The sequence below is a fragment of the Rhineura floridana genome, chromosome 1 (genome assembly GCF_030035675.1).
Source record: "Rhineura floridana isolate rRhiFlo1 chromosome 1, rRhiFlo1.hap2, whole genome shotgun sequence".
Lineage (NCBI taxonomy): Eukaryota > Metazoa > Chordata > Lepidosauria > Squamata > Rhineuridae > Rhineura > Rhineura floridana.
The window spans coordinates 119,001,961-119,023,852 of NC_084480.1; the positions used below are offsets into that span (position 1 = coordinate 119,001,961).

The following is a 21,892-nucleotide window of genomic DNA, read 5'->3' on the forward strand; positions in this document are numbered from 1 at the left end:
TCATCTATGGAGAGAGATGTACCAGAAGGGGAGGTGACTGAAGAATCTCTACATGTATTCACTCTTAAGCCTCTGGCCTTAATGTCTTAATAAAGACTCTTAACATGCTCTGAAGACGTTTTCTTGCTCAACTTAACTCCAACGTAATGTATGCTGTTTCACACAACAACACACAAACCAACAGACGCCCGCCTTTCTCCGGCTGTGCGTCACCACTTTCCTTCCTGGAGTCTCTCGAAGGTCCTACAAGCCCTACAGCGTCCTCCATTTGAACCTCTGGCTTCAGTTCCTCTTCGACTTTTGTCCTTCAAAGTCCTGTTCCTGGTTGCTATAACATCGGCGAGAAGAGTCTCAGAGCTGGAAGCCTTGTCATCGGTCTGCCATCTCTGCGTATTTCATAAGGATTCAGTAGTGTTGCGGCCAGACCCATCCTTCTGCCCAAAAGTCAACTCAGTATTTCACTGTAACCAGGACATTGTTCTCCCATCATTCTGCCCCAAGCCAGTCCATCCGTTAGTGAAGACCTGGCACTCGCTGGATGTTAGAGAGCTCTCAAACTCTACCTCTCTCGCACCCAGGACATCAGGCTAATTGACTCATTATTTGTATCCTTTCACCCTAGGACCTTTGGGAAAAAGGTCTCCAAGTCCACCTTGTTCTGTTGGTTGTGAGGTTGTATTGCTTTGGCTTATGAGTCCCTTAACCTTCCTGTCCCACCTAACATCATGGCCCATTCCACCAGATCAGCCGCCACCTTGGCCGCTTTCGCAACCAATGCACCTCTTGTGGACATTTGTAGAGCTGCGGTCTGGTCTTCCCCGAATTCTTTCGTGAAACATTATAAAATTGACTGTTACGCCTCTACCGACGCCTCCTTTGGGAGGCATGTCCTGCAGCAGGTACTGTCTGACACATAATCAGTGGTGGTCCCTCCCTACTGAGGGCTGCTTTGGTACATCCCACTTGATGGCAGTCTACTGTGGAAAATGGTCCATTGGCCTCACCTGAAGGGTGATTTTCACAGGTAGGCTGCCATCATAGCCCTCCCTGTTGGAGGATATCTGGATATTGCGCACCACCGTCATCTCATTCAGGTTCAGAGTTTCCCTTTTTGGCACTGTCTAGTTCAGTCAAGACCTTTATGTCCATGTTAAAGTGCATGTTCTCTGTTATTGTGTGGCACTCTGTTTTTCTTTGCCTTGCTGGTAGGGCCGTTGTCCTCTTGTATTTTTTCAGATATCTCACTCTGGACTCGTCACGAATGAAACTGGAAGTGGGAGGGGCTGTATGCCCCAGGTCTTGACTTTTCAGTGCATTCTTGCCTTCGGACACTAGATGGCAGTAGTACCCCACTTGATGGCAGTCTACCTGTGAAAATCACCCTTCAGGTGAGGCCAATGGACCATTCTATTGCTCAGCAATGGTAGTTTCCTTTTAAGCAGGAATGGGGAAGTCTACAAGGGTATCTGATAACTTGGCTCTAAAAAGAAAAATTCAGAAGGGTGCATGGTCCTATGGATTATATTCTACAGTTTATTTTCCATGGTGCAGCATCTATCATCATTGATCCATCAGAGGGTGGTGAATGCCACACTGTAGGTGAGAATGGTCCCAGCCACATTGAAAGAGGCAGTGGCATATCCTCTCCTGAAGAGGTTGTCCATGGACCAGGGTTGCCAGGTCAGAAGCATCCCAAACCTTGAGATTTCAGGGGCAGGCCCAAGTGACATCATTAAGCATGATACATTAAGCATCAACCACAGTTGCTTGGAGCATACAATTGAAAGAAAAACATTTTTCTGATTGGAAATTAAGATCGAAATCTTAGCTAAAAGATGGAGACTGGGTAGGGAACATTTAATGTAGCCTACTCACTTCTGGCAAGAAGAGTTTAAGTGCCCTCCGGCCAGGCCAGTCACCAGAAGGCCATTGTAGGAAGAAAGGAGACTAGAATTGTGTTGATGTTAGTTGGGAGCACTCAGGAGTAAAGATGGATGCCCCTGAAGGTTCAATTCTAAACATACTTACTAAGGGACTAAGCCCCATGACACTCAACAGGACTTACTTCTGAGTCGATATAGTTTGGGTTGTGCTGTTGGTAAAGCTTGACTAGGGATCGTCTGCAATCCAAGCAGGGTTGGCAACCCCCTGCCTGGAATGCCCTGCCCCATCTTTTAACATGGCTGCTCCAAACTTCTTTACAGATTTGACCCTTCACTTCAGAAAGAGGTCTGAGAAATGAGTAAGAATAAGAAGATTCTCTACCCTTTTCTGTCTCCCCTGTGGGCTGCTATAAGCTCACTTTGACAGCCAACCCAATTCCAGTGAGTAATAATTGACAGAGAGAAAACACACATGGTTTGGTCTACCTCCACAGGCAGCAGCTTGGGAGTAACAACAATTGTAGCCACACTTCCAACTATGTGAATTCTGTTTTGCCACTATTGGGCAAGAAACAAACTGTCATGCAACCAACAAGGTGCATCATCACTGGGTTTATGGGGGTTGAGCTGAGCGCATGTAACCACTGTTGTTGCTTCTATGGATGTAAGGGAGTGGGGTTAAAGATGAATAAAATGCAAACAGAAAAGAAAAAGAAAAGACAGTGATGCTTTCCTAAATGCAATACTATACCAACCATAACAAGATTCCTATGAGTAAGGCAAAAAACTCAGCATCCCACAACCAGTCAGGATTCCTAACCAAAAACCAAAACTAAAAAAATCCTTGCAGCCAGTCAGCCAAGGTCACAGAAATCCCCATGCAGTACGACCTGAACCTGGAAGCTGCAGTTAGTGCAGAATGCTGTGGTATGATTGCTGACCTGAGTGAGTCCCTATCAGCACATAATACCTCTGCTCTGAAATCTGCACTGGTTGCTGATTTGCTACCAAGCCAAGTTCAACATGTGCTTTCCATGTTATGGGTACCACATGGTACTTGTTCTGCTCTTGTAAGAAATGGATCCTTTAGTGTGGCAGCACCTACGGTTTGAAACTGCCTGCCTATTTACATTAGGCATACACCTTCATTGTACTCTTTTCAGCACCTGCAAATCATTTTTGTTTAGGCAAGCCCATTTGGGCATGTAGAAGCTATTATGTTTTTTATCTGTTTTTAACTCATTGTTGGTTTTATTATTTTTAAATACCTGTCTTGAACTGTTTTTGCCAATAATTTTATTGTTTTAATTCCTTCTGTAAACCGCTTTGAGATTTTTTACAATAAAGCAGTATATAAATGTTGTAAATACAATACATAAATAAATTTTAGAGTCATTGTGGCCCTTGGATCTCTTTAGATTTTTAAGAACAACGAAATCTACCTTATACTGACCCAGGCCATTTGGTACCATCTAGCTCAGTACTGATAACATGGATCAGCATTCTCTATCCAGGATTCCAGGCAATAATCTTTTGCAGAAATTGAATTTTGGACCTTTGCATGAAAAGCATGTGCCCTACCACTGAGCTACAGCCCTTGCCCTGTTTAAAAAAGTATATATTAAAATTGTTATTCTGAGTTCTCTAATGAATGCACATCACACCTGGTGCAGATCCACATCATTCATTTAAAGCACATTCAACACACATTTGAAGCAAATGAATCCCACCACAGAATCACGTGAACTGTAGTTTATTTAAGGGTGGTAGGAACTATTACTGTGAGGGGGAAACTACACTTCCCAGGATTCTTTGGGGGAAGTCATGCACTTTAAACGTGAGTTGGATGTGCTTTTAATGTATTGTGTGGAGCTGCATTACTTAATAAACTTTGCCTGCATATAAATTGTTTTCATTAATTTTTCAAAATGGAAATGAGCTATAAAGTGTATTGGATGATCATGCGCTACTCACCATCTCTCAGCCTATCTGCCCCTCAGGATGAAAACAACAGAAGGGAATCATGACCACCTCAAGGAAGAAGGGCACACTTAAAATTTAGAGGGTTAGGGTTATAATCTGCAACCATAGTCTGAAATCAAATACCTATTGGAAGACAGTATGAAGAAATATTTATACAGTAGGGCCCCGCTTACCAGCGCTTCACATTCCGGCGTTCCGCTAATGCAGCAGCTTTCAATTAGGGGAAATTCCCCATTTTAAAGCCGCTTTTGCAGCATTTTGGCGTCATTTTCTCGTGACGCGTGCCATTATACTCAATGGGTTCCGCTTTACGGTGATTTCCACTTTACGGCGGCAGTCCAGAATGGAACCTGCCGTATAAGCAGGGCCCACCTGTATAAGCCTGACTGTGAAAGATATTTATTATTTATACAACCTGTAAAGATATTTACAGTGCAATCCTGTGTTTGTTTACTCAGAAGCAGGTCTCAATGTATTCAATGGGGCTTACTCAAACAGGAAAGCGTGCACAGGATTGCAACCTCAAGTGTAAGTTATTTCACTCACCCAACCCAAAATTCAGAATCATGCCACTTTAAGCTGTTTTGCAACTGTTTGTAGTTGTTTTTATGGTTATTGGATTTTAAAGGGATTTTATTTCTTATTGTGAGTTGCCTTGGTTTCCAATCACCAACCCTACCTCACGGCATTGTTGGAAAGAGTCCATACACACACACACATTGGAGATGTAAAAATACATACACCCCATATAGTAGTTTATTGTCAAAATCAGTTAGTCTTTGCAGAACATGTTTTAAAAAATGAGTACTAGTTTCCTGCATAATAAAAACTGTAATACCTAAGTAAGCCCAGCCTAATTGCTTTAAAAATAGGATTGGAGAGGGAGAGAAAGATGTACAACACAAACACAATTCTTTGCTATGTTCACTCAAAAGTCCCATTAATTTGCGGTATAATCCTAACGATGTCTACTCAAAAGTAAGTCCTATTGAATTCAATGGAGTTTACTCCGGGTATGTGGGATTAGCATTGCAGCTTTACTCCCAGAAAAGTGAGTATTGGATTAAAGCTTCATACTGGGAAGGTTTTCAAAACAGTGCCGTCTTCAACAACTCAGGAAAATTTAAACTTGTTTGACTCCTGCACACAAGAGAAAAAATCCCTGAAAGCTATATACTAACTCAATTTATGAGATTTTCTGATAAGCAGGAAAAAACAACCATTTTCTGGCATTGCAATGGAATCTATGCACTGTCTGGAGGTCAACAAATCACAACCCTGACTTCAGTTACTGGCTACAAACCTGAAAGGGTGGGGTTAGAGCAGCCTGCTACGAGCTGGTGTATATCTTGTGAACCAGACCACCTAGAAACTTTTTTTAAAAAAGTGGAGAGTCTGGAGATTAAAGTGACTCAGTCAGAGACCTGGAGAAGACTCCCTACATCTGGAGTCTTTGGGTGAAAACCGGAGACCTGATAACCTGAAAACCGGAGACCTGGTGGCAACTAACTCAGCTCTCAGCAGCAGAAGGACGTGACTGGAGAGGTCCTACAATTCGACTCATTTCTTGGCATTTTGGCTATATACCATCCCACTCCTTAGTGGCTATAAATCATCTGACTGAGGAACATTATAGTAGAGAATGTGAGTTATGAACTTTCACCTCAATCATACTCTGTTTTGAGGAAATTGAAAAACGCTGTTGAGCGGCCTTGAAGATCAGATAGCAGCCGGGGAGTGGCGTATTATCTGTTGGCCAGGCAAAACAAGCCAGTGCAGCTGCTTAGAGCCGAGGCCATTATTGCGAGTAACAGGAAGCAATAAAAAGCAATTTAAAAACATCATAGGAATTAACCCTGACTATAACTATACCATCAAATCTTTTAATTACTGCTGTTAAGGATGGTCCTCACGAGAAAAATGTACAAGGATGGGGTTAGCACGCAAGAAAATGAAAATAAATTCAAATCTCCAGAGAAACTCCCACAGTCGATAGACGGGTTTTGTAAACAAAACATACGAGGCTTACAAACGAAAACTTTGAAACAACTTAAAATAACCCAATTTTGCATTCATAAGAACTCTATACAGGAACCCCCATCTGCCTCATCCCCCCTTTGGACTACTCTGGATTCAAAAAATTTAAAAGACCCACAGCCTTTAACTAGCCCCAACGCAGTTTGCTCAAAATTTCAGCCTAGGACTTCCTTTCATACTTTCTCGGATTGGTCACTTGATTCTAAGGTATTACATCAGCTCCAGGACCCTCCTCTATCTACCACCCCAAATTTAGCGATCGAGCTAGCACAAGCTGATATGCTATTTACCAAAGATAATAAACTAACTTCGGTGAGCCCGTCTACTCTGAAGAAGAGGCCTTCAGTCTTAACAGATTATCTTCCTGAAGACCCAAATCCTGTCCAGGATACCGATCCCTTGGAAATGTTTTCCACAATCCCCGAAATTCCCTTTTTTCTTTTCCACCTGACATCATTTGCGGATCAACTAGGGATGATAAAAAACTTCCTCGCAGAGACAAACAGCCTGTTAAGAACTTTAACAGAAGAATTTTTAAAAACCCCTCTTCTGGCCAACTCCACTTTTACTGAGGACAAATTCCCTCCGAAAGCCACCTCAACAATATCAAAAGAAGAAAAGCCTCACAAACATAACTCGAAGAAAAAGTATTTTAGAAAACCGCAAAAAACAATTAAATCAAAAAATATAAAAAATGTGAAGCGCCTTAAATATCGGAAGATGAATTTCCATAGACTGTTTAAACTACTCGAGGAATTACTTGCTTTAGAACGATCTAAAGGAATTTCAAATTGGACTGACCTGTCCCAAGAAGCAGGAGCACATATTTTAACATCTCAAGTCCCTGTGCAGCAGGCAACTTCCCAAGCTCCACTTCCAGTTCCTGATGTTTTTTCTTCTTCTCATCGATCCTCAGTTGACCCTCTCATTGAGGAAAAGCTAGATGCTCATACACACTGGAAACTACGACTTAGCCCCAAGACTTTAGTCTTGTCTCAAGTACCATATCACCTTTCATCTAATCGATATGACAATCACAACCCCTTCAATATCAAGACATATATTCATCATTTTTTGCAGACTCAAAATTTACATCTGTTTAATTTAAATGACATAATGAAAGCTGAAATTTTATCAAAAGCGCAGCCTGGCATGTCAATCCTACTCACTTTTAAAACTAGTAATACTGTGATCTCGCTTTTGAACAATAGACGTCGCTTTAGCAATCTGGGCATTGGACTGCATAGACATTTCATTAATGTTGCCAGCCCTCACCCTTTAATTTTGAAACGCACTTCTATGAATCAACAACCAGTCTTGACAGACCATTTAGCTGCATTGCCATCTAAACCTATCATTCCAGCTGACACCCCCAGATATACTGATTCTATCTTAGATCCCCAGAACATTCCCCCAGCTACAAGACAAAAAAAGACGGCCAATGAAAGATCACCACTAAATTCTGACCACTACCAATTTCAATCTCCAAATTTTTTGGAAGACAAAGTTGATGACTTAACATCTAAATTCTCCAGTTTCTCTGATAATGCTCAAAACGACATCATCGTCAACCTTCAAAACCTCTTGGTAACTTTACAGAATAAACAATCTTTGCCTCATTTTGAGACCGACACTGCTGATATACCCTTGAAAATTTCCCCTAACTCCTCGCCCTTGACCCTCGAACTAACAATAGAAAGACGTACTAATTCTATACATCCATCATGCTGAATCGCTGAGCCAGGACCATATGAATCAAATGGATCCTCCCTAATATCTCCCGGTCTCAAAAAGGTGCGGCCCAACACTAGTGTGATTAGATCTATACCCACTGTGCTAGGTAAAGGGAGACACAATCGTCAAAACAGTTCTTGACTTCAAATTAGCTCTCGTCCATCTCGCTGCTTAGCCATGCTAACTCGAGTGCATTTAAAAAAAGAAATATGCTACTGTGAAAATAAACTAACACATTCAGACTACTCAGTTTTATTTTTTAATGCGAGATCAGTTAACAACAAGACTGCAATTATCTATGACCTTATTAAAGACGAACATGCTGATCTCATATGCGTAACTGAAACCTGGCTGGAAGTTGCAGGGGGTGTTAATCTAAATTGCCTCTGCCCCCCAGGATATTCCGCCTTCCATCAATCTAGATTAGATAATTGTGGAGGGGGTGTAGCCATTATTCACCGCAAAGCTATTTCTCTATCTAGGCTATCATCTCAGTACCATCCTGGTTTCGAATCTCTCGGTTTAAAATTTAATCACCAGAATCCCACTGTAATCCTATTAATCTATCGTTCACCTCACTATTCAACTACCTCCCTATCTGAACTACTTGACCTAATTTCAGGATTGATGCTGGAATCCCCGAATCTTCTAGTGTTAGGAGATTTCAACATCCATGCAGAATCTTTCTCCCTAAGATCAACAAAGGACTTCATGACTTCGATGTCAGCTCTGGGGTTCCAACAATTAGTACGGACCCCAACTCACACAGCTGGCCACACCCTTGACCTTATTTTTCAGCCAGTTTCAGATACGAACGACTTTCAAATTGATGATATTGTCACTTCCTCATTGTTTTGGTCTGACCACTACCTGATCCAATTTAAGTTATCATTTATGCCTTCTCCAGCTAAGGCGCCGCCTCCTATCAAATTATATCACCCCAGAAGATTATTAGACCAAGATGTATTCTTATCCAGACTCAAAGACTACCCCGATGTCCATTTGGGAGAACCAATTGACATTCTTACCAACATCTGGAATAATAGGTTGTCTGAAACAATAGATACAATTGCCCCTCTCCGTCCATTGAAAATGGCCAGACCTAAACCTGCTCCCTGGTTCTCAATAGAACTGTTAAAAATGAAGCGTGTTTATCGGCAATTAGAGCGTCGTTGGCAAAAGACAAAGGATCCACTTGATCGGGTTGCTGTCAAAAAATTTGTTAAAACTTATACCTCAGCTAGACATGCAGCCCAAAGATCCTTTTACTCAATGGAAATTGCTTTAGCGAATAATCAACCAAAAGAACTTTATCGCATAGTGAATAATCTCCTGCATCTGCCACAATCCGCTTCGCATACAATTCATTCTCAGGCTCGCTGCCAAGAATTTGCAACATTCTTTGAGGCTAAAATTGATCAGATTCGTTCTGTCTTAGATCATACCACCACGACAGACGAAAATAATACTACATCTGAAACTCATGACTCCTCTCTTTTTTCTACCTTTCAGTTTGTTTTCCCTGAAGACATCTCCCAATCTCTGAAGGGTATGAATCCCACTACTTGCCCACTCGATCCATGCCCTTCCTGGCTCATAAAAATATCTAGAGCTGAATTAGCTAACTGGCTCAGTGTAATTGTCAACTCCTCCCTCCAACAAGGCTATTTACCTGAATGTCTGAAGGTAGCTATTATTACCCCATTATTAAAAAAACCTTCTCTTGATTCTGCACTGTTAAATAATTTCTGTCCAGTATCCAATCTGCCTTTTTTGAGCAAAGTCATCGAAAGAGCTGTAGCCACTCAATTACAAACATTTCTAGACTCCACCTGCGGCTTCGATCCCTTTCAATCTGGCTTTAGGCCGAATCACGGAACTGAGACAGCTTTAGTTGCTCTAATGGACGATCTTCGGCTAGAACTAGATAATTTATCCCTGCTAGTTCTATTAGATCTATCTGCCGCTTTTGATACTATTGATCATGACATCCTTTTAGATCGCCTATATCAAATAGGATTTAGAAGTATAGTCTTACAGTGGCTCCGCTCCTTCTTAGAGGGCAGGACTCAGAGAGTTGCCCTTGGGGATTATCATTCCACACCCTGGCCTCTACGGTTTGGCGTCCCACAAGGCTCTGTCCTGTCCCCAGTGTTGTTTAACATTTATCTGAGACCTTTAGGTAAGATTATTCAGGAATTTGGAATTCATTATCACCAATATGCGGACGATACTCAGCTGTATTGCTCTTTTCCACCGAATGCAAAAGGTGCTGTCTATCCCCTTAATCAATGTCTTGTGGCAGTACAAAACTGGATGAACAGGAACAAACTAAAGTTCAATCCAGAAAAAACAGAAGTCATTCTCATCGGAAAAAGTCCTCCACAAGAATTAGGCAATTTACCTTCACTAGATGGAGTTCTCTTCCCCTAAAGACTCAAGTCCGTAGCTTGGGCATAATTTTGGATTCAGCTCTGACCTTAGAACCCCAGATTGCGGCTGTTTCTAGAACGGCTTTTGCTAAATTAAAACTCGTTCGTCAACTTCGACCGTTTCTGGGAATGTCTGATTTAAGAAAAGTTACTCAAGCACTAGTGACCTCACGATTAGACTATTGTAATTCCCTATACATCGGACTACCTGCAAAATCGCTCCGACCTCTTAAATTAGTTCAAAGAGCAGCAGCAAGAATGATCACTAGAACCAGTCCGTGGGTCCACACCACGCCCCTTCTTTATCATCTACATTGGCTCCCCATAGAGTTCCGGCACCAGTTCAAGATTCTGGTTCTAACATTTAAAGCCCGACACGGATTAGCACCGATATATCTGACTAATCGTCTTTCTGAATTCCAGTCTTCCCATCCTATCAGATCGACCACCGAATCTACTCTGATTGTTCCATCAACATTTACCATCCGACACACGGCTATCAGAAATAAGACTTTCTCAGTTGCCGCTCCCTCCTTATGGAACCAGCTTCCGCCCGAGATACGACTTTCCACTTCTATCATTGATTTCCGGCGCCGGATAAAAACATTTTTATTTTACCAAGCTTTTAACGTCTGATTGAAAATGTTGTAGAAAATTGTTTTAGTAGATATACTTTCATATTTTTTAATTGCGTTATTTAGTATTTTGTATTGGACTATGCCTTACTGTTCTCCGCTCTGAATTCTAAATTTTTTGAACTAGAGCGGAATATAAATCCATTAAATAAATAAATAAATGAATAAATAACCCTACCATGGATCCTGAGTCTTTAGATAACTACCACCTAATTGCCAACATCCTCTTTTTGGGCAAGGTCCTCAAGAGGCCTGTGGCTGTTCAATTTCAGATGTACTTGGATGAAGCAGGTCATCTTGACCCATTTCAATCTGGCTTCAGACCTGGTTTTGGTGCCAAGATAGCTTTAGTTGTTCTGGTTGATTACCTGTTTTGAGAGAGGGAGAAGGAGAGTTCAACTCTGTTACTTGTCCTTGATTTTTCAGCGGTTTTTGATGCCATCAACTATGGTATTCTTCTGGAGTGACTCTTGAGAGTTGGGCTATGATGTTGTGGTGGTTCTGCTCGTACTGTGCCACTCCCAGAGCACTGTTCAGTCTTGGTGGCAGTTTTGATGTGTGGTCTCAGAATGTTTCATCTTGTCCCCAGTTGTATTTAACATCTAAATATAGAGCTGAGTGAGGTCATGAGGGAGTTTGGAATTCTGTGTCATCAGTATGCCATTTGAACTAGATGTAGCTGTGTTTGTGCTGAACCAGTGCCTGGAGGCAGTGATAGGCTGGATGAGGGCCAATAAACAAACTGAATGCTGAGAAGTTTGGAAGCACTGTTGGTGAGCTGTTCTCACGTCTGAGAATTGGATGTTTGGCCTATTTTGGAGGAGGATGCTGTGCCTATGAAGGAGCAGGTGTGTAATCTGGGAAGGCTCCTGGGGCCATCATTGTCACTAGAGGTACAGGTGACATCAGTGGTAAGGCGTGCCCATTGCCAGCTGCAGCTGGTTTGCCAGGTACAGTCATTCTTGGATCAGGATAGCTTGGCCACAGTTTTGCATGCTCTAGTATCTTCCATTTGGATTACTGTAATGCATGCTACATAGGGTTACCCTTGAAGACAGTCTGGAAACTGCAGCTAGTGCAGAATATTGCTATTAGCATTTTAACAGTTGTTCCAATAGGGAGCCATATTACATCTGTAGGATCTGCACTGGTTGCCTATATGCTACTGAGCATCTAGCAAATATTTCCCTTTCAGTAATAAAAAGGATTTTTTGTAAACTTATCTCTTGGTATATTAACTCTCTTGAGTCTTCTGTTAGTTCGATTACATAATTCATGCTCCTGTCATCTGAATTTCTTCTGTCTTTGGGGGTTTAGATGGATGCATAACAATATTTTGTTTGTTCGTTTTTATGAATAGCATGCCATTTTAGTGGTATTGAGCACTGTGTACCTAATATATTCTGTATCTCTATACAAAATGTTGTTCCTCTATAACAGTGGTTCCCAAACTTTATTCCCTTGTGGACCACTTGAAAATTGTTGAGGGCCTTGGAGTACCTGTTAATGATTTTTCTGCCTATTGTAGCAATTGTAATGCAGTGTGCTAGATGCTGTAAGCTATTTCATTCTTTTTTGCTTCTTTTATTTCTTATATTGAATTACAATTCGATTTCCATACAACACAAATGATAAGTGTTCTTCACAGACACACCACAGAACACCTGAATGAACCTCATGGGCCACAGTTTAGGAACCCCTACTCTATAATAAAGAGAAGTTAAGATCCTAAATAAATATGAAGAATACTGAAAATGAGAACCATAAATAAAACTAAACTATTTCTAGCTATGCTTTGAATGATGTTAATCTGATCTCATAGAGAATTCTGAATCTCTGTAAACATTTTTGATATATAAAAGAATGAAAGATTAGAAATTTGAAAGGTAAAGTATTCTTTGTCTTTGGCCTCACATAAGAATTGGTCTTTCATATTCCTTAAACTTCATAGGAAATTTCACAATGTATCTTCAGAACAGCTTTTACTTTTTCCTCTACTACATACAGTCCTAAGCTATGGTTTTTTGCAGACATTTTCACTGGTCTTGTGCTTTAGTAGGAAGCCAAAAAAAACTTATCAGTAAAAATGGTGAAATTCCTCTGCTTGTATCACTTCCCATGTTTCGACAGTAAGGAATTTCTTAAGTAGCGAAAGGAGAACAGTAAGTATTGCTTTGAAATTTTTAATTTTATTATTCGCATTGCTGAAATGAATTGAACTGTAGACTGAGATTTCAGTTTATATTTTTTGTTTAGTTGATACTTTTAACAAACCTGAAACCATAGATGAGCAAGAAAGAGTTTTATATAAAAAATAGCTAACGTAACTGTTTCATTGAGATGATCACAATATTTCTTTAGTTCAAGTTTCTTGTTTCTTGCTTGCTTTGCACAGGAAGGAGTTGCAGGAGCTGCAGAATCTCTACAAACAAAACACTGAACATGCAGCACAGCAGGCAGAGCTGATCCAGCAGCTTCAGGCTCTCAATATGGATACGCAAAAAGTACTAAGAACTCAAGAAGATGCTCACACAGCTGAAACAATATCATATCAAAAAGTATGTAGGTTCTTCTACACCTCCCCTCAGTATTAAAAGTATATTTCCTTCTATACAAGGGCAAAGCTCTGTAGGAATTTGTAATTTTCACAATAAGGGCAATGTGCAGTTGGCCTTGTGTGAATAGTAGTTGGAGTTGAGTAGCAAATTGCTTGTTATGTTTCTGTCCCTGGCATCATCACTAGCACATTATTCCTGGCATTTCTGTCTTTGCAGCTAAGAAGGCAGTGTAGATAGCCTGCTGCTGCTGTTTCCAGGCAGGAAAACATAGCACACTATGATTGAAGCTGAGCACCTGTCTACTTTGTTTCTTTTTCTTATTTTATTTATCAAAATATGTATACCGCTTACTCAAACTAAAGACTGCTAAACTGTTTACAAAAGGCAATCTAACATATTCATTAAAAATTCCAATATAAGCAAACATTAAAACAAAAAAAGTAAAATATAAAATAAAATAGGGAATTTTAAAACAATTATACTTACTAAAATCATGTGTTAAAATTGGATGCTAAGATTACATGCCTGCCAAAACTGTATGCCTAGGTTGGCTTGCTTGGGAAAAAGTTTTTAGCAGGTGCTGAATGTCGCAGAGTGGTGAAATTGGGAATGGAGAGATTGAGTGAATCTTATGTGTTTGTATCTTTGCTAAAGATTACACCTTCCCTGCAAATTAGTCAGATAGAGACTTTAAGCTTTAAAATAAGAAATAACTGCTTTGTTCTAGAAGTACATACTTGATAGGAAAGAGTTCTACATCTAGCTATGAGAACTTGGTTCACTCTACAAGGTGCATCTTGCCTCGTAGTTTCTGGTGTCGGACTTTGCCCAACTGCTTGGTCAATGTATCAGCTGTCATCTCTTCTGTTGGACAGTAGATCATCTCTAGAAGTCCTTTCTCCCTTATGTCCTGTCAGTAGTGGAACTTCATATCGAAGTGCTTCATGCGAGAACTTTGTTCTTCTGATTCCGCGAGTCTTATGCAAGCTTGATTGTCCTCAAGTATTCTGATAGGCTCTGGTTCAGAAATGCCTAAGTCTTGTAGAAGCTTGCATAGCCACATCATTTCCTTGCATGCTTCATCAGCTGATACATACTCTGCCTCTGTAGAGGAGTGTGCTACAGTCTCTTCCTTTCGACTTGCCCAGTAAGATAAGTGACTGCCCTTAGTAGAACAGGTTTCCACCGGTTGACTTGTGAACTTTGGTGTCTCCAGCCCAGTCAGCACCAGCGTATCCCAGAAGCTTGGGATCTTGAGTAGCTGATAGCTTTAGTTTTAGGTTTGCAGTGCCTTTCAGATATCTTGCCACTCTCTTGACTGCTTCCCAGTCTTTCTTGGTTGGCAAGCTGGTTTTTCTGCAAAGGTATCCCACGGTTGCCGCCATGTCTGGTCTGATTATTGTGCTAATGTATAGGAGTTTTCCTATAGCTTGTCTGTAGCTTTCATTGTCTTTCCACGGTTAATTGTTCTGGTTTGGTTTCAAGTATCCTACTTCCATTGGTGTAGGTGCTGGATGTGCATCCTTCAGTCCTAGACTCTCAAGCAGGTCTTGAATCTTTTGATTTTGGTTCAGAAGAAAGGATCCATCTTCCTCTCTTTCAATTTGTATTCCAAGGTAGTATGTGATGTCGCCTAGACATTTCACTTCAACTTCAAACTTCAACTTCACTTCAACTAAATAATCTAAATGATTATTTACTAACTCTTGCTTGTCTTGTGGACTCTCATAAGCCAGTAGTAATTCATCTACATTAATCAAAATATAAGTCCATTTGTTCTTGAATCTGCTGTACAGGCATTTTTCTGCTTCGCCTCTTTTAAAGCCTTCTTTCAAGAGCCTTTGGTTCAGTTTGTCATTCCATGCTCTTGCATCCTTTATTTCTAGATGCTCGCATCTTCCTGTTGGCAGCGACACTCAGGAGTGTCCTGATTGTTGTATGCTTGACTACAGCTTCAATCTCTCTCCAGGACTCTGGCTCTAGAAGTTCATCAGCTGTTGCCAGGTAGGACAGTCTCAGTGGAGGTACACCTCTGTTGGTGCGGTTAGAGTGTCTTGGTGCAGGATTCTCTGCTGTCCCTTCTGGCTGTGCAGGTTCCCCTTCGTGCTCTGATTCCTCACTGTCCTCCAGTGCTGGCATGTTGCTGTAATCTGTAGTACTGTATGGTATTTCTACTTTATCTTCTTCACTGTCGTGGTCTTGGGATGGTGCCCCTTCTGGTTGAAATGCACAGTGACCTTCATCAAAGTAGACAGCCCTTTGGATTTCAATCCTTTCTGTTTTGGGATTTAGGATTCTGTATCCCTTTTGTTTTGTAGAATATCCAACAAAGATTCCTTTTTTTGTAGTGTTGTCCAATTTGGTTCTCTTCTGGTGTGGTATGTGACTGTACACTTTTGATCCAAACACTTTTAGATGAGCCAAACTGGGTATGCTCCCTTGCCATAATTCGAATGGAGTCTTGTTGCCATTCATTTATGCTGGCAAACGATTCTGTAGATAGGTGGCAGTATACACTGCCTCTACCCAATGTTTCTGTGGGAGATTGGCATCTTCTAGCATTGATCTCTCCATCTCAATAAGGGTTCTAAATTTTCTCTCCGAGACTCCATTTTGTTCTGGGTTGTGAGGTACAGTGGTCTGATGCTCAATCCCATGTTCATGAAGAAACTGCTGGGTAGCATGAGACATGTATTCCCCTCTGTTGTCAGAACGTAGAATTTGTGGCTTTCTCTGGAATTTACATTGCAATATACTCTTTGAGTTTCTGAAGCATTTGCCCCTTCTCTTTCAGTATATAGATTACAGTGAATCTTGAATAGTCATCAATAAAACTAACAATATAGCTATTTCCACCATTTGAAGGAATTGGCATTTCACAAAGGTCGCTGTGAATCAACTCTAGGGGGCGCTTAGTCTTCCTTTCATTTTGCTTAGGAAAACTTGGTCTTGTCCCTTTAGCTTTAACACAGCACGTACATCTTCCATTTTCTTGGCAGGGTTCAATTTTCTTGCCTTTTACTAAATCATTCTTTTGAAGGGTATTAATCTTTGCAATGTCTCTGTGTCCAAACCTTCTATGCCATAAATGCAAACATGGCTTATTACAGCAGTCCTTCACAATATTAGCCTCTGGACCTTGCTGATCAATTTCATACATTCCTTTTCTCTTAGTAGCTGTGCATACAGTTACACCATCTCGAGAAATTGCGCAGGAATTTTGTTCAAATAGCACTGAACACTCTTTATTAGTTGCCTCATTGACAGAGATCAAATTATTAGAAATTCCTGGAGTCTAGAGCACATTTTTAAGGTAAATCTCTTTTGTTACCAGCTTTGCATTCCCTTCCCCTTTTATGGGCACTTCTCGTGAGTCAGCAACTTTAACTGAGCCTCCAAGTGGGGTTAGACTTTCAAATAGGGTTTTTGTATTTAGCATATGAGCGGTTGCTCCTGAATCTGTATAGACTTTATTATCATTATTACATTTTTCAACATAAGTAACTTGTAAACTGTTGAAATCTTTCTTGTCTGTCTTTTTAAAACCTTTATTTTGTCCTTCAGACTTCCCTTTCTTGTCGCACTGATTTTTATGGTGAGTCTGTGAATCACATAGAAAACAGCCTGGCTTTAGCACCTTTTGATTGCCCCTTTTGTTCTTCAAATCTGCATATGACTGGCATTCAGCCAGAAGTCTGTTTGTTAAGGAATAAGGAAACATTGTCCTTTCCTGCAGCATCTCTTTCGCTTTGCGTAAAGAATTGCTCTCTGACTTCTGATACAATTTCATTCAGTCTTTTGCTGTTGTTGCAATATGAGGCAGAAAGTATTCATTGTTTTTGGGAGGGAATCTAGAAACAGAGCAATTTTAGTCGGCTCATCCAACTTGGTGCCGCATTCTTCAATTCCTTGATTCAACACCATAAACTTAGTGAGGTGTTCTTCAAATGAGTCATCTCTCATTTGCAAGTTAATAAGACTACATAACATTGAAATTAAATGGCCTTGACTTTTCGGCTGGTGATTCGACTCCAGTGCAATCCACATTTCTCTGGCATTCTTACAGTTAATGATCAAAGGGATTTACAAGCTACTTACGCGCTTCACTATGAGATCTTGAGCTCTTTCATCTTTCTTGGTCCAAACTCTCCTTGTTTCCTCTGAGGCTTCTTCTGGTCCCAGTTCTGGTCCTTTGATCACTTCCATTAGCTTCTGCTGCTTTAAGTGACATCCCATCTGAAACGACCACAGCTTCCAGTTTCCAGGTGAAAGTTTGTCGAGGTTTAGCTGTGCTTCCATGGTAGCCATCCTTGAGAAAAACGCTTAACTCTTTATTGACTGAACTCCAGAGGTCTTTGCTAACTTCCTTGATTCGCAACACAAAAAGCTCTTTTAATTACTCAGATCTCCCCTGCATGGCTGATGCCCGTAACCTGTCGCAGAGTGGTGAAATTGGGAATGGAGAGACTGAGTGAGCCTTTATGTGTTTGAATCTTTGCTAAAGATTACACCTTCCCTGCAAATTAGTCAGACAGAGACTTTAAGCTTTAAAATAAGAAATAACTCCTTTATTCTAGAAGTACATAGTTGATAGGAAAGAGTTCTACATCTAGCTAACTAGCTGAGTTGGAGATGCAAACACTAAGCCTAGTGTTTGCCCTCATGGTTGGAGGAGAGGGAGAGACAAAGAGAATATGTCTGCTCTCCCTCTCAAGAGAAAGAAGAAGGAAGGAGGAAGGAGATGTGGTCAATATCCTATGCATATCAATGTAGCAGGAAGGGAGAGACAGCAGGAGATCAAAGGATAGGTATTAGCCTAGCAATCAGGAGGTCTCCTCTCTAGCTACCTTTTTTAACCCCATGCAGCCTCAACCCACAAGTTGGAGTTGAACCACATATTCCAACACTGAAAACAATACAGTGAAGGCCTCTGCCTAATATGAATGAGTAGGGAGTTCCAAAGAATAGGTGTTGCCACACTAAAGGATTGATTTCTTGCAAGTGTGAAATTAATATTATGTGGAACTTGTAAAATTGGCAGTTCCACAGATCTAACTGGTTGAGTGGATGCATATGGGGTACCCTGCATTAACCATGGACCACTGGCACCTTGACCTGGGACCAGCAGCACCATTAGTAGGTTTGGTGGATTTTAGTATGGGTGTTATTGGATTACATTGATTTCTGTTGCTTTTACATAACTATTCTGTCCAGTCTCTCCCATAAAACCTAAAGTGCCTGATTTCATCTTGCTATCCCTGCTTTTTCACTCCTTCGTTACGATTCTCTTTGTCTGAGCAGTGTATACTGGTTTGTGCTGTTTAAAAAAAGTAGATAAAGTCATTTCAAAATGGAAAGAATGTAAGTGATTGCAGCTGAAGAAAAGGAACAGCTACTTTCTGAAATAGTTTGGAACTTTAGAACACTATACTTGAAGAAGTATAAAAAGCAAATTGAGAGTAAAGCAGGGGGAACTGCTGGAAGACAGCCTCAAGACTTGCCTCTTCCCCTATGAACTGACCCAGACACTGCATTTGTCATCAGAGGCCTTTCTGTGTGTGTGCTTCTTCCACGGGAGGCTCGGTGTGTGTGTGACAACACTAGATCGGGCCTTTTTAGGCTGTAGAATGCTCTCCCCAGAGAGGTACATCTGGCACCATCTTTATCCATCTTTAGACACCAGGAAAAGACCTTCCTATTCGCCCAGGCCTTTTGCCTTTGATGTGTGGTGTTCCAGTTACTCTTTTTGTATTTGATGGATATTAAGCTTTCAGTAAGTTCAGTATGTTTTTATTGACTGTTATGTATGTCTGTGTCTGGCTTTTAACGTATTGATGAGTTTTAGATTTCATTGAAGATATAGATTTTGTGTGTGTTTTTAATCACTTTTTTAATATAAGTCGTTTTGAGTCACTTTGGTGAGAAAATAAATCTACTAACCTAAATAATAATAATAAGTGGCTTATGAAAACAGCGCATTGTCATGGCCCCATCACCCATGACTTGGTCTCAGCAATTTCCAGTGAAATAAATAGGACATACAAGTATTATATTTAGGACTGTGGTGCTTGAATGCACATTATTATCTGGACTTTTTAAGCTGATAGTACAGGGTCTTTTTGTATGATTGTTTGCATAATTTGCACTCTGTATTTTCTGTCCTGAAAGAGGCACTCAAGGTGGCTTCCATTCTTCATCAAATGCAAGAGAAATACAGTGTAGAACTGATTAAAAATAGTGTTAAAACAAGGGACAGAGATAGCAGGTTAGAAGCCAATGAAATGTTACAAAAACCTAAAAATGTCAGTAGCCTGAAAGGTTAAATGCCTGACCAAAAAAAAGTCTTCATATGGCCTCTCTAGTCAGGACATTACATAGGGTGCAACCACAGGGAAGAGCCTTAGCTCAGTGGCAGAGCATTTCCTTTGCATGCAGAAGGTCCCAGGTTCAGTCTGCGGCACCTCCAGAGAGGGTAGAAAATACCTGTTTCTGAAACCCTGCCAGTCGGTGTAGATAATACTGAGCTAGATGAATCAATGGCCTGACTTTCTATAAGGCAGCTTCATAGCTTCCCAACCACTGAAAAGGTGTAGTCCCTTGTCCAGCCAAATGCATCTGTGATACTTTTCATTCCTTATAACATCTGTTATCATGATCATCTTGGAGAGTCAGGGCTATATTGTTCTCCTGCTTTGTGTAGGCTTAGGGCAAACAAGTGGGATGTCTTATCAAGGTAATGATGTGACCATGGGTTTATATTTGGAAAGCTAGTCAAGTTCATTTCATGTTTATCAAGCTTATTTGAGCAAGCTTTAAAAGCCAACATTTGATTGATTACACTGAACACACTTTGTTTATCAGTAGTGCGGGTCCAAGTTTCTGTTCATAGAGGAATCATAGATGTGGTCTAGGATTCAAACATAGTTTCCTATTAGGGAGCACACAGTGTTACTTCTAACCCATTGAGATAACTTCTGTTTATGAGATTTTCAATCAGACTGATTAATGAATAGCTAGGTAGTCAAGGCCTCGCTGAAGGGAAGTGCTGCATTTTGAAACAAAACATCTAAACTGTAAATTTCAGAGTGTGCTGATAATGTAGTCTAGAGACTGAGAAACTCTTGTTGTCTTATTATCCTTAGTATTGATTTAAGACTCACCACCTTGAGTCTTAGGTTAGGATAAATCTATTGAGTCTCATTAAAACCAGCATGCTACTGGGGCACTTTGTGTGTCTGGGACCAGTAAAATAGTTGGTATACATTTTTAGAAAATAATTCTTTTTCTTGAGAAGAGCTATAAATACAATATAAAACAGATGTCAAGGAGTTTCCATAAACCTACTAACCTAAAATATTTGTCTGGACTAAGAGGAAGTGGTGTTGTTTAGCCCTCTTCATAGGCTACATAAAGTTTTTCTAACTTGGGATTACTGGTTAGGTTGTGATTTACAACAATATCTGAGCATTCTGAAACCTTTTCGATTGTAGATGTGTCTAGGTAAGACCTTGTAAGCCTCAAAAATGTTATGTGTAAGAGATGGAACATGAATGGGCTCATGTGATAAATCTGATATCATACTGTCTACATTTAGAATATAAGTAGAGAATTAACCAACATATGTTGCATTTATGTCATGCATTTCAAGAATTCAAAGTGCTCTACAACATTACTAAAAACGCTTCAATGAATAACAACATTGGATTGAATGTTTTCCATATTTAAAAACAAATCCCAGATATACAAGACTGGCATATCATGAAGAAGGCTAGGCTAGCTAGAACCTCTCTTTTTGACATGTAAGGTCTGTGTGTGTGTGTGTGTGTGTGTGTGTGTGTTCATTCAGGAAGATTTTTATGCTGGGCAGGTAGGAGTGTTAAAACATGGAATTCCTTACCCGCAACCTGAAGTAATATTGTCCAGCAACAGGGAAGGGCCATCGCTCAGTATTAGAATATCCTTCGCATGCAGAAGTTCTCAGATTCAGTCACTGACATCTCCAGGTAGGGCTGGAAGAGCCCCCATCTGAAACCTTGGATATCCACTACCAGTTAGTGTACTGTAAACAATACTGAGCTAGATGGACCAATAATCTGACTCAGTACAGTATAAGGAAGCTTATTATGTCCCTATATATGACATAAGCCTAGTAATCATTTGCCTGCCTTCCTGAAGCTGCAATCCTATACCCACTTACCTGGGAGTATGTCCATTCAACTCAGTGAGACTTACTTCTGAGTAGGCATGTATAGAATTTTGCTGCAAGTTTATTCAAGCAGTATTATTTATTTCCAATTTATATCCTACCTTTCCCATTTGTCCAAAGCAGCTTGCAGCAGCTTTTAAGTTGCTGTACCAACTATGTCCTTATAAATTGAATGTCTCTACAAATAATATCAGTGAATCATGTAACCTGAGATACTGGGTATGTGGACTATCTGACCACTAACAGAGGTCATTGATCTTGCTATAAGGGACAATATATCATAGGACGTACATGCTGATAGGCTCAATGCCATTTGGAAACATAGAAGACTGTTCCTCTGTGAATTTGCCTATGGAGTGGCTGACAAGCCCTTATCTAGTTTTTGCAGCCAGCACACTAATGCAGGGGAGATAGTTGTCTGGGA

General features: G+C 40.5%; 1 protein-coding gene across 3 annotated transcripts in view; it reads left to right on the forward strand.

Annotated features, from left to right (window-relative positions):
- Nucleotides 1–21,892, forward strand: part of CNTLN (centlein) — a 268,051-nt gene that overhangs the window by 69,421 nt on the left and 176,738 nt on the right. For all 3 annotated transcript variants that reach the window (XM_061630573.1, XM_061630579.1, XM_061630586.1), the window contains exon 7: nt 13,100–13,262. In XM_061630573.1, coding sequence (XP_061486557.1) covers nt 13,100–13,262 — 163 coding nt within the window. The remainder of the gene's footprint in view (nt 1–13,099; nt 13,263–21,892) is intronic.